This window comes from Colias eurytheme, chromosome 20 (genome assembly GCF_061535395.1).
Source record: "Colias eurytheme isolate Ceu_HAF_F1 chromosome 20, ilColEury1 Martin Lab GWU primary, whole genome shotgun sequence".
Taxonomy (NCBI): Eukaryota; Metazoa; Arthropoda; class Insecta; order Lepidoptera; family Pieridae; genus Colias; species Colias eurytheme.
The window spans coordinates 4,293,377-4,307,125 of record NC_142999.1 but is presented as its reverse complement, the minus strand read 5'-3'; the positions used below and the strand labels follow the sequence as shown (position 1 = coordinate 4,307,125).

General features: G+C 32.4%; 3 protein-coding genes across 4 annotated transcripts; 2 read left to right on the top strand and 1 right to left on the bottom strand.

Moving 5' to 3' along the window:
* Nucleotides 1–429: 429 nt before the first annotated feature.
* LOC149899585 (putative ATP-dependent RNA helicase DDX43) lies at nucleotides 430–3,314 on the top strand. The gene has a single exon (XM_090113543.1). The coding sequence runs from the start codon at nucleotides 632–634 to the stop codon at nucleotides 2,597–2,599; it is 1,968 nt and encodes a 655-aa protein (XP_089969669.1). The 5' UTR covers nucleotides 430–631; the 3' UTR covers nucleotides 2,600–3,314.
* A 289-nt stretch (nucleotides 3,315–3,603) lies between these two features.
* Scsalpha1 (Succinyl-coenzyme A synthetase alpha subunit 1) lies at nucleotides 3,604–7,006 on the bottom strand. 2 transcript variants are annotated; one of them, XM_090113544.1, is made up of 5 exons: nucleotides 6,857–7,006; nucleotides 5,841–6,208; nucleotides 5,358–5,552; nucleotides 4,334–4,513; nucleotides 3,604–3,894 (listed from the first exon to the last, which is right to left on the bottom strand). In XM_090113544.1, exons 1-5 carry the CDS (start codon nucleotides 6,891–6,893, stop codon nucleotides 3,679–3,681), a joined length of 996 nt encoding a protein of 331 aa, XP_089969670.1. In that variant the 5' UTR covers nucleotides 6,894–7,006; the 3' UTR covers nucleotides 3,604–3,678. The 2 variants fall into 2 exon arrangements, with proteins under 2 accessions (XP_089969670.1, XP_089969671.1); XM_090113545.1 differs by having other exon boundaries at nucleotides 5,841–6,202; nucleotides 6,857–6,984.
* A 500-nt stretch (nucleotides 7,007–7,506) lies between these two features.
* Nucleotides 7,507–13,210, top strand: Gmppb (GDP-mannose pyrophosphorylase B). The gene is made up of 6 exons (XM_090113871.1): nucleotides 7,507–7,857; nucleotides 8,094–8,336; nucleotides 8,625–8,754; nucleotides 9,930–10,091; nucleotides 10,781–10,945; nucleotides 12,321–13,210. The coding sequence occupies exons 1-6, from the start codon at nucleotides 7,684–7,686 to the stop codon at nucleotides 12,554–12,556; spliced, it is 1,110 nt and encodes a 369-aa protein (XP_089969997.1). The 5' UTR covers nucleotides 7,507–7,683; the 3' UTR covers nucleotides 12,557–13,210.
* The last annotated feature ends 539 nt before the right edge of the window (nucleotides 13,211–13,749 follow it).

Below are 13,749 nucleotides of genomic sequence, written 5' to 3'. Positions count from 1 at the left end.
TGCTATCGTACATCGTACGTAGGCACCAAATTATCGTGTTTGTACGATAATTATCGTACGGTTGGGAACGCTGCTCCCAACTCTCAACTCGTCATACAGATACCATAGGAATTTATTTATTAGAACAGGCCATTCACGTTACAATTTTTGCGCCATCACTATAATTTTTTTCAATTATTGTAATCAAACGGAAGATCGAATTACATAATTTAATAGTAATAATAATTATTACAAATAATGTGCAGCGCTTAGGTGCAGCGTGCTATAAGTTTTTTAAGGCGATCACAGTTTTGTCGTGGTTTCGTTAAACGCTGTGGAAACGCACAAGTGAAACCACAAAACGAAAACGGTACCGAAACCATAGATAAGTTGTCACTTGTCACTCGAGAGCTCGAGATTGTTAAAAATTTTGACATCTCTGTGTCTGTGGACATCTCTTTTTGGTGTGACGGGTGTGACAATTCAAGGTAAAATTTAAAATTGTTGCGCTGCTTTGTTTGATATGTTAGGTTAAAGAATAGAACATTACAGAAGAAGCTTGGTATTTAGATCCTGAGAGGACTTCTTACTACTTATAATATCGAAAAGATACGTTGTAATAACATCTTTAAACATTTAGATTGTTTTAAAAATGGCGGATTGGGATGATGAATGGCAGGAAAGTGAGCCGGTAGCTGCTTCGCCTCCACAAAGAACTCAAATTTTTCACTCGAATAGAGGAGCACGAGGAAGCTATTCAAATCGAGGGTATAGAGGAGGGCAACGTTCTGCAAATACTAACACTGATTGGAGAGCGCGTGGAGATAACAACAGAGATGGTGACCGGCAAAACTTCCGTCAAGAAAACAAAAAGATTATATCCATTCCATCTGATAAAGTTGGCCGGGTGATTGGCAAAGGGGGTTCTAAAATCAGAGATCTTGAATATGAAAGTGAAGCTAAAATAAAAATCGGAGATTCTAATGGCAATGATACAGACATAACATTGTTTGGATCAGATGAAGCTATTTCAAAAGTAGAGAAGTTGATCAATGATCTAACGATTGATCGTAGACCCACCCCCAGAGAGCCAAGAGACACTATGAATACCAGTAATGGAAGCAATAGTTCTGAATTTGTTACTAAGAATGCACATGGGGATGAGGTTTTTGATTGGAATAAACTGAATGCAGTCTATGATCAACATCAACAAGAGAGATGGTCACAATTACCAGCTATTGTAAAAGATTTTTACAAGGAAGATCCCAATGTTGCAGCTATGTCTCCTGCTGATGTTACTCGTTGGAGACTTGAAAACAATGACATACAAGTGCGGAGAACATTTGAGGATAGACCAGATCTGAAACCCATTCCCAACCCAGTTTTAACATTTGAACAGGCATTCCAACATTATCCTGAAATTTTGGATGAAATTTATAAGCAAGGCTTTACACAACCTTCTCCTATACAGAGTCAAGCTTGGCCAATATTAATGAGAGGTGAAGATATGATTGGTATAGCACAAACAGGAACTGGTAAAACTCTTGCATTCTTGCTTCCTGCTTTGATACATATTGAGGGACAACCAACCCCAAGGGAAGAAAGGGAGGGTCCAACTGTATTAATATTAGCTCCAACAAGAGAACTTGCCTTGCAAATTGATAAGGAAGTTTCTAAGTATCAATACAGAGGGATAAAATCTGTATGTGTGTATGGAGGTGGGGATCGCAGGGAACAAATTAAGATTGTAACCAAAGGTGTGGATATTGTCATAGCAACACCAGGCAGATTTAATGATCTGGTTCTGGCTAGACATTTGAATGCTATAAACTTTTCATACATAGTATTAGATGAAGCAGACAGAATGTTGGACATGGGTTTTGAACCACAGATCAGAAAATCCCTATTTGATGTCAGGCCTGACCGCCAATGTGTTATGACATCAGCAACTTGGCCATCTGGTGTGCGACGTTTAGCTGAATCCTACATGAAAGACCCGATCCAAGTAAATGTGGGATCACTTGATTTAGCTGCAGTACATACTGTTACACAAAAGCTTATGTTTGTTGAAGAAGATGATAAGGATGCTGCTCTGTTTGAATTCATAACTAACATGGACCCAAATGATAAAGTGATTGTATTTTGTGGTAAAAAAGCCACAGCCACCCACATTTCCACTGAGCTTGCTATTAAAGGCATTGAATGCCAATCTTTGCATGGAGATAGAGACCAAAGTGACCGTGAAGCAGCTTTAGAAGAAATGGTTGATGGTACAGTCAATATTTTAATTGCAACAGATGTTGCCTCCAGAGGTATAGACATTAAGGACTTGACCCATGTGGTTAATTTAGATTTTCCTCGGCATATTGAGGAATATGTTCATAGAATTGGCAGGACAGGTAGAGCTGGAAAGACTGGTATTGCATTGTCCTTTATCACAAGGAGTGATTGGGCTCATGCCAAAGAATTAATTAAAATCTTGGAGGAAGCAAATCAAGAAGTTCCTGATGAGTTGCAATCTATGGCTGATAGATTTGATGCTATGAAAATAAGACGAGAGAAGGAAGGTGGTGGTGGTGGCAGGGGTAGGGGTGGCAGAGGCCGTAGAGATAGGTGGTAGAAATATTTTGATAGATGTTAAGAAGTAAACATGACTTGAAGACTAAGCATGCATTCTAAGCAACTTTATCTATTTAGTGATATTTTTTATTCTATTTTAGACTTAAGTTATTTTGCTACCTTTGAGATGCAGATTATTTATATAATATGACAAAATATGTTGTTTAAAATAAACATAATTTTGTACATGTGCCAATAAAAATTTGCAGATGTAATCTCAGTATTTTAACCATTTCAATGTGTTAAAATCTATTCACTCTTAAAATAGTGGTGCTTGAAGCACAGAATATTGTCAAAATCAAGAAATAAAGGTAGGGGTTTTTGTTTTTCTGTGCTATTGAATATTATTTCACCTTTTGAAGGTGTTAAAAAAAGCATTTAATATTAATTGTAGCAGTTAGTATTTCACTGAAGTATTTAAAGAGTGAAATCTTTTGTATAAATGTTAGATTATAAATGGAAAAACAATATGTTAGTTCTTCACTTCTTTATTGTTATTTTTTAACAGATCTGAATGTGATAACTGATTTTACTGTTAAGTTCCCACCAATAGTGTAGCTAGCATATTATGTTAGAGATTTAATTTGCTGTGAAGTATTTTTAGAGAAAACACTCAGCATTGAAACTGAAACTTTAAAGTTTTGTTAATATTTGTTTTGTTTTTATGTACTTTATATTGTAGTTGTGTAATTAAAAATTTCATTAACTTTGAAGAACTTTTTTATTTTATCCTCATAACGTTAACATTGATTCGAGGTATTAAATTGTAATTAGCATAATAATTAGGAGTAAACATTAGAAGCATAACAAAACTTCATAAGTAAATACATATAAATCTGGCAGAGTTTATCTTAGAATATATGTGACTGGACATGATCTTACAAATAGGAAGTGATCATTCACAAAATTTAATTCACTTAATTTAACATTGAAGTGCCTTAATAATATGCTGTGCCACACACAACTAGGTACATAAAGGCCGTCGTCACAAATTAAACAACAACATGAAATAAATAAATACGGTATAATCGCTAAAATTTTATACAAATTAAAATGACGACAAAATATATCTTGATATACTTAAACAATTTCTAATCGCTTCATTTCTTTTAATAATTCGACGCCCATTTTGGCTGGAGAGCGGGTGACGATTACGTTTGCTTTTTCCAAAGCTTTGATTTTGTCCATGGCTCCTCCTTTACCTCCAGAAATGATAGCACCAGCGTGACCCATCCGCCTTCCGGGTGGTGCGGTAAGACCAGCAATGAACGAAACTACTGGTTTCGCTTTTTGGCCCTAGAGATTATAAAACTTGTTTATTATTTGTAATACATGAAAAAAATGGTCAATGCAGCATACAATGATTGTAAGATGCACTCATTCACTTGCTATGTTCATTGCTACATAAATGCAATATATAATAAATAATGTATATAGTTATAGTTATGGAGATGTAGTGTTTGTAATATAGATACATGCTATTTTCTAAATGCATGAAATACAAACTCGAGTCTAGAATGATAGTAATGTAATAAATGTATTTGAAGTCATGAAGTGTTTCTACATATAGACACTCATATTGTACTCGTAAATGCATGAGACTTTCATATAAATTAAATGTAACCTTTGTGAGTAGCTTAACCCGTTACCTTGCTCTGTCAAAACAAAAAATAAACTAAGCAAATAAATAAAACATAAAAAAAAATGATAAAACAAATATCGGAACAAAACTTACAGTGTTGTTCTGAATCAGATATTCTGAAGCCAATTCCTCAGCGTTACCACCAATCTCTCCAATGAGTATAATTCCTTTGGTGTTGGGGTCTTTCAGAAATACTTCAAGGCAGTCAATAAAGTCTGTGCCGTTGAAGGGATCACCACCAATACCTACACATAGAGTTTGTCCCAAGCCAGTCTGAAAACATAGATGAACATTTAATAAAAACACTTTGCATCCATAGACTATAATAATTGTACATTTTTACAAATCACGTGATGGCACATAATTATGATTAAAAATACATATATTCCAACATCTTATTCTTATTTGTTACTGGACATAACATGAAATGTCCTGAAATATTAAAATATATGTAGCAGTGATATGTGTATCATAAGTATATGCACATATCTTTCTATAATTTCTTAGATACATAATTTTTATTTGTATATTATGTATTTGTTTGATCAACAGTGTATCTTACTATTTGCCGCCAAATACGCGTCACGAATTACGTAACATCTACCAGACGAAATTTCAAGAGTAAGGTCAATACAATTTAATATAATGGTCATGGTTAATATCATACATCATATTTTATTACTTTTGGGTTATTGAATAAAAATTATTCTTACATAACAGATTTATAATATAAAGATTAGACAAAAATACAAATGCACATTGAACAATCAAGATATTATAGACAGATATTAAGATATCAGTCATACCTATGTTTCACGTCTACAATATCAGATGTAAGATATGTGTAGACCTTTGAGAGGCAAACAAATGTCTTTAATGTGGCCACTTTTCTAAATTTTGAGATTCTACAAAGATTTTTGTGTCCAATTTACCAATAGACAACTTAAGGTTCTTACAAAAGCAATCAAAATTATAGCCATTATTAATGCATATAAGTATGAAGAAAATATATTTAACCCAGACCTATCAATTAAATAGTCATATAAAATAACATGTTCATGACATCAAACCTATGATACAAACACAAAAGTAACATAGTATATTGCAAAATACTTACAACAGTTGTTTGATGACAGGCCTCATATGTGAGAGTACCAGATCTCGACACAACGCCGATACAACCAGCCTTATGGACGGCGGCCGGCATGATGCCGATCTTGCACTTCTCTGGCGCAATGATACCAGGGCAGTTGGGGCCCACCAAACGGGATTTGTTTTGACGTAGCAACGCGTGCTTTACGCGCACCATGTCCTATAAACATTAAAATGATTGTTAAGAAAGATTATGAATAATTTCAAATATCTTTTTTGTATTGATGAACTGTGATTATCATGAACATCTCAATTATTAATTATCAGTGATATTAAATATGCTTTAATACTGGAACAGTAGACTAACATTTAAACAATCTTAGACATAATGGAATACTTCACCCATGACCACCCACAACTTTTCCTTAGCATACTTATAAGTGAAATGTTATTTACATGATTATTTTAATAATAAAGGAGAGTTTTTGAATTATAAAATATATATTACATGTTGAGGTACTCCTTCTGTGATGCACACAATCAAGGGCACTTCTGCCTCAATTGATTCCATAATGGCTGCGGCTGCTCCAGGTGGAGGAACATAGATCATTGATGCTTCCGCACCTGTCTTTTCTTTAGCCTCCCTTACAGTAGCGAATACTGGTTTCCCAAGATGTTCAGTGCCTGCCTTCTTTGGGGACACTCCACCAACCAAGTTGGTGCCATAGTCGAGAGCTTGCTGACTATGGAATGTACCCTGTTTGCCAGTAAAGCCTTGTACAATGACTTTAGTGTCTTTTGTGAGTACTAAGTTTTTTCTAGTCTCTGCATAGGCTGATGAGAGTCTGACATTTCCGAGCTTGAGCCCATCTGTAACTAAAAATACCACTGTTTATGAGTTTTGAAAAGAAAATAATAATTGAATACCATACTGTAGGTGTTATATTTATATTATGTAAGGCCATACCCTCATTGTATATATCCAAAATAATAGTTTCCAGTTATATAAAAAATTACATCCAAACAAATCACATACAAAGATAGTTGGACGCAAGATAAGGAGGATAACTTATTTTTAAATTTTTATCAATAAGTAATAACAGTTATCTAATTAGAATGACTTAATATTCATTCGAAAACTTAAGTTCATTGTTTCGTATAATAACAAGATAGATAAAAAATGTTATACTTATTGTAAAACTGTCTATATTATTTTTAGAATAAGGTCTACGTAACATTGACTGTAATAAAAACGACATTGGTAAAAAATGGTCGTAGTCCAATCTCTCAAAGTCCGATTAGGATTTATCAGAAACTAATACAGTAATGAGGATCTAGAATTCAGGTCCAGAATCGATGAAATTGATTGTATCAATAAACATTGATCATTTTACAAGGCTAATAACGTTCAATTAATAATTATTAGATGCAAATGTGCTATGCAAAAACTACAACTACATCAAGCAATGAAACTTGCATAAACATAAAATATATCATAAATTACTTTTAAGAATAGAAATTTACCTTTACAACGAGAAAGAATTCGGAACGGGACAGCCATTATTTTATTGAAGAAAGGAGGAATTTAAAGATTTTTATGACACTGACAAACAGCAGCCATTACGTAATGACGTATGGAATTAGAGAATCAGCCGTCAGCGGTCGGCCCGCGGCCGTCATGCCATGTGTCAAAACTCAAATGTCAGCTTAGGTAGATTATAAATTACTCTCAATTCATGTAGCAAATAAAAGTTTCCTTGAAATTTTACTCCCATTGTGTTTACACGATCGCTAGCTTACTACGGTGGCTTCACGTTGTTTGTTCGTAAAACGGCGTCCGACTTTTTTTATACGTCCATGTCTATGGTAACAACATTCTTATTTTAAATGAGTTATGGGTATTGTGGAAGAAAATCTTGTAAAGTCATGGTAAAAGACTTAGGTAAAAGAACTGTGGCAAAAACCTTAAAGCCCTGTGTGCGAAACTTAGAGTATGCGAAAGCCCCTTAGATCATTAAGTAACATAATGATATAAGGAAAGCCCTTTATAAAAAACACCGTCATTATCTGTATGTAATATTTTTAATATGCCAATGTCAGCCACCTTGTCCAAACAGATGACGTTTACAATTTACACAAAATTACAATTTACAAGCGTCAAGCGTCAATAATCAATTCGTCAGTTTTCTGCAATCTGAAGTCTACGAGTATTGTTTGTATACTTTGTATTTGTAATTGTTAAACATTGTAATAAATAAAGACTTCGCCACGTAAACTGCATATAAAGTGTTTCATTTGTGAATAAAAATAATTAACAAATTAAAAAGTTTTAAAAATAAATAACTATTAAAATGTGCGGTTCCGATAAGAAACTGGGTGAAATACGTGCTCTTATCCTCGTTGGGGGCTATGGAACCCGTTTGAGGCCCTTAACATTAAGCAGACCTAAGCCACTGGTGGAATTTGCTAATAAGCCAATACTTATGCATCAGATAGAAGCCTTAGTTGATGCAGGCGTAACACAGGTATGAACAATAATTATTGTTATCTACAAAAAATGTAGAATGACGACAATTATTTGATAATTATTGTGTTTAGATTTTTTTTTCGTTGTTACCTTTTTCCGTTCAATACCTGTTTAATGTTTTGGCAAAATTATGACTAAACATTGGTGACAAGTTACCTAATTTGAGGATATCATAAATTATCATTTAAGTCTATCATATCGTATCCGTAATTCCAAATAAAAAAATTATTTCAGGTGATTTTAGCAGTATCTTACAGAGCAGATGACATGGAAAAAGAACTGACGGAACAAGTATCAAAACTCGGTGTGTCTCTCACATTTTCACATGAAACTGAGCCCTTGGGTACGGCAGGGCCACTGGCTCTGGCTCGTGATCTATTGTGTTCAAGCCCTGAACCCTTTTTTGTATTAAACTCTGATGTGATATGCGACTTTCCTTTCAAAGAACTTGCTAAATTCCACAGGAGTCATGGAAAGGTATCTTGTTTCTATTTATTAAACTTAAAACATTAAGGTCCCAATTAAATTACTAAAAGCATTATATCTCTCATATTCTTTGAGAGAAATCTTCAATAATATCTCTCATTCTATAGTGAATAATTAAAAATAACTGTAAATTTTTGATAAAGTAATATCTTTTTATATTTATGTTAACTCAATTGCAAGTTATTATTTAATGTTAGGTACATTAACAAAATGATTCATTTGGAAAAAAAAAGAAGTAAAATTCATTTTCCTTTTACAAACATTGTTTATTTGTTTCAGGAAGGTACAATAGTTGTCACAAAAGTAGAAGAGCCCTCCAAATATGGTGTAGTTGTTTACAAAGATAATGGTGAAATAGAGAGTTTTGTTGAGAAACCACAAGAATTTATATCAAACAAAATAAATGCAGGTTTGTCACATTAAATAACATAGAAGATTTCATCCTAGATAAACAATTCCCTACTAATATAATATTATAAATGCGAAAGTAACTCTGTCTGTTATGCTTTCCCGCTTAAACCTCTCAACCGATTTTGATGAAATTTGGCACAGACAATCTTTAGACCCAGAGAAAGAACATAGGCTACCTTTTATCAAAACACCACACGGGCGAACTGTTAATACAAAGACAATCTTCAATTTATTGCATTTCTAAGTTGCTAATAAAAATTACTTATATTTCTTCTAAAAATCAACACATCAATTATTATCATAGTTTGCTGTCCTGTAATTGTCCTAGTGATAAGATTCATTTAGATTAGCTCAGTTGATTACTCCTAAATGGACTAAGTAAACGATAGTAATATCTTCATTTTTCTATTTTGTCCTTCTTTAGTATACACAACTAATCAAATGAAGATTATGACCTAAATTCTTGGTAAATAATAGATAACGATAATGATTTTTTTTTATCAAGCTTTAATATCAAGATAACACATCAATATTTTTTTCGGACAAAATCGGATATACACGTCGTTTTCTATTTATAATAAAATGTATAACTTACAAGTAAAATAACCATATGTTAAATTGTATTTACTGAAATAACAAGTTATATTTATGATGTCACCTATTTGTTATCTCTACGTAGCTATACAATAACCTTTAGACATACTAGGAATATTTTAACATAAATTGTAGCTAGATAAAAGAATTCTGCATAGATTTTCAACCATATTTGTTATGCACAAAATTGAATTTAATATGTATCTGTAAAATATATAAGTAATGATAACAAAGAACAAATTTTCAGAAGTATTTTAAATTATAATAGACAAATGAAAAAATTTGGAAAAAAATTTCTTTAGGCGTGTTGAGAGTAAAAATACAAGGTCGCGTCATGTCATTACCGTCACGTGATGTAGTGGCGACGATTATGGTATCTTTGAATCTTGCCAAAGAAGTTTCACTTCTGACACGTGTGCTCGGCACACACGCTATTTTATTTCTTTTCTGTATTTCATCAGTTATGATGTAGCAATAGTAACTTCAAATAAACAGTGTGACTGTATTGAACTACATATCTAAAATTATTAATTTAATAACTATGCAATATATTCTCATTGTTTTTTTTATAATTTCTAGGCATGTACATACTAAATCCATCGGTTCTCGACCGAATAGAACTGCGTCCGACGTCAATAGAAAAGGAAGTGTTTCCGTTTATGGCACAAGATGGACAGTTGTATGCTATGGAGCTGCAGGGCTTTTGGATGGATGTGGGACAACCAAAGGACTTCTTAACTGGTATGTTAACTACATATATTAATTTTAAGAGAAAATAGAAAAAAAAAGATGTGTGGCACTCGGGGACTGCCGCGGTAAAGCTATTGCATGCTATGCCTTCAAGCCACACCTCCGAGCCGGTCGGAGTGGGAAGCGTGAGGTTTTTTGTTACTAAATTTCTGGATTCGGTCCCCGCGCTCAAGGCCCGCGATAGAAGCTATGCAATAGCTTAAAAATGTGTTAATTTTTTTATTTTTTCTTTAATTTAAATTAACAAACAAGTTTTATGTAAATTTAAAAATGACTAGATTTGTTGCACTGATTCAACCGCGGGCAAGAGAAAAAAAAATCTGTAGCCTACGTGTTTCCTGGTACATAATAAGCTACATCATTGCCAAGTATCGTCAAAATCCGTGGTTTTCGCGTGGTAAAGTAAAGAGAAGTCGGTTAAAAATACATTCAAATTCAAACTTTTAAATTAACTAACTGTGCCGCGCTGTTTCAACCGCGGACGAAACCACGGGCAAAATAATTGTACAAGTCCTTCTGTAGATCATTTGTTATTCTAATGTATAATGTTGATGTATCCAAATCGGTAGTCTCTTTTTCGTAGAAAACCAAAAATCCTCACAAATTTTCGCTTTTATTAAATTAGTAAGATATTATGTCTTATTTACCTAACATAATACTTGTCCTTGTATATTTTACAGGCATGTGTCTCTATTTGACCAGCTTAAGACAAAAGAACTCAAGCAAACTGCACAATGGTGCTGAGGTTGTCGGCAATGTATTGATAGATCCGACAGCCACGATTGGTAAAGGGTGTAGGATAGGTCCTAATGTGACTATCGGCCCTGGAGTTGTTATTGAAGATGGTAAGTTTTACAGACCTTTTGTGTGTTTAGAGAGAAAGGATAAAAAAAATCATGAGTGGTTAAATTTGTCAAAAGTGAAAAAAAAAGTCACAAAGTTTATTCAATTAAGTATTTTTTTTAAATAGCAACCATTTTTTGAAATACTTTATTGGTGGTATTTTTAAGGTGTCAATTTTGTAGGCTAATTAAAATATGAGGTATAAAACGTAAACTGTAAACACAGTTGTATAAATATAGCTTGTGTTCACAGTTGTAGAAATCGTATCAGCAACTTCCTTTGTAATATTTGCTATCACAACACTATTATGTTCAAAGATAGTCGATTTCTTACATAATAAGTCATGACTCATTTAAGTAAAAAATACATGCAGCTTCATGTTTCTATTATGCACTTTCTGTAAATAGTCACGATACTGTAAAAATTTTTTTTAATAATTATTTATTAATTATTATTTTTGTTTATTTAATAACAATTAAACCACATCGAATCAGACCCTGAAAAATGAAAGGGTTCTATTCCTGAGCATACTCAAGCGTAAGAGAAAAAAAAAGACTCAATTAGTAAAGTATTTCGGTCGCTATCGTGTTAACAAGAAAATCACATAGCACATACATATACACATAGCATAGAAAAGCACATACAGACACACGGACGTCCAAGACAGAACTTTTTTAAACTGTTTTTTAACTAGTTTAAATAACAAAAATGACTTCAAAAATATCATGAATGTTAAAAATAGTGTTTTTTCTTAATATGTGTGTGTATGTATTATCTTACAAGTGCAATGTATGATACATAAAGACATTTTAAGTTTGAAAAATCAGATGTTTTGCGCGAAGTGACAGTAGTACCCACCTCAACGCTTCGCTTATGAGGCGTGCAATATATTTCTTCCATGTCATGTATGAGTTATCCATACTAATATTATAAATGCGAAAGTAACTCTGTCTGTCTGTCTGTTACTCAATCACGCCTAAACTACTGAACCAATTTGCATGAAATTTGGTATGGAGATATTTTGATACCCGAGAAAGGACATAGGCTACTTTATATCCCGGGAAAATGACGCAATCCCGGAAATCCCAAGGGAACGGGAACTATGCGGGTTTTTCTTTGACTGCGCGGGCAATGCCGCGGGCGGAAACCTAGTAAAGAAATAATTTCTGTATTTTGTTGTTTGATTGAGTTAATGTGTTTTTCAGTAATTACCTTGTATCATATCATATCTAAGGCAATCAGATTTTAATCTAGTTACGACATAATTATATTATACTCGTTCTAATAAGAAAATCTTATTAGCATGCTTGCATCATTTTAGATCATGGCAAGAAAAACATATAGAATTAATAATACCATGTTGATTTTTTTTTTCAGGAGCCTGCATCAAACGCAGTACAATATTGCGCGGTGCGTGTGTCAGACAACACGCTTGGCTCGACGGCTGTATCGTAGGTTGGCGTTCCGTAGTTGGACGATGGGTCAGAATGGAAAACTGCACTGTGCTGGGCGAAGACGTTATTGTAAAGGATGAATTATATGTCAACGGTGGCCAAGTCCTTCCACACAAGTCTATTGCCTTATCTGTGCCAGAACCACAGATTATAATGTAAAGACTGAACAAGAGTTGACAGATAATTTATATATGTATTGTATTCTGTATATATGATAGATTGTTCCTTTTTTATTTTATCCAAGTAACAATATCTTTGTTATAATGTTTTTATTTGAAGTATGATTTCAATTTAAAACTGTGGAATTTTATAACTTTCCACCATGATAGTTTTCTTAACATATAGGTAAGCGTCAATGTGAATGAAAATTAATTTAAAAAAAATAAAATTAAATTATTACCAATATTCAAGTGAGTTTACCGATAAAACAATATGAATTCTTACTCATATGTTAAGAATAACACTCCATTTAAACTTTAAGAACCCAGTTAGTTTATTTTTATAATTTAATATTATTTATGATATAATTTTATTTACATTTTTAATCTTATATAAAATATTTGATGTTTCGATTTTTCATAATAATTTATTTTTATTTGAATAATTTTATTTTATATTTTTAGAGGGTCCCTTAAATTACTTTCATTTATTCTACCACGTGTAACTCTATTAATATTTTTCTTTTCTTTTTATATAATTTAATTAATGACGTCTTATAATTATTGAATATACAGTTTTCACTATCTTTTTATTTAATATAAAAACAATAATTATTAAATAAATAGCACTGACCTTTCTGATTTTATAAAACTCGTACTAATGTAATAATTAACGTAAACATTCCAAACGATGAAGATAATTTGAAGAGCTCTGGAAAATATCGACTACAACTATTAATAGTAAACTGCCATTTTTGAATCAAATGTTTTTGTAAACTGATAAAAATATATTGATGTAACATTTATAAATTATAAATTGTCTGCTAAATATGTAAATAATTACAATAGGTAAGTTTAATAATAAAATTATTATTAATTTGGAAATAGTTTGTTTTACTTCTCTATCATTTATTCAGAATAATTTATTTGGCCAAAGAGAAACAAAATGGTTTTGGTCCTTTACGTCCTTTAATTATTTTAAACTTAATTATAATATATTAGAGCTTTAAGTTTGTAAAGAAGTTTGTGTCTACAGTCCCTGATACTAAATAGTAAAATAAATACTCCCTAAAGGCCCTAATTATTGTCTAATTAAATTTTTTTAACCGAAAAGGTACGTTATTCGTTATCACTTATTGGGAGCATAATATAAAAATATAGGCTAAAATAAATTATAAATCTCTTTAAATTATT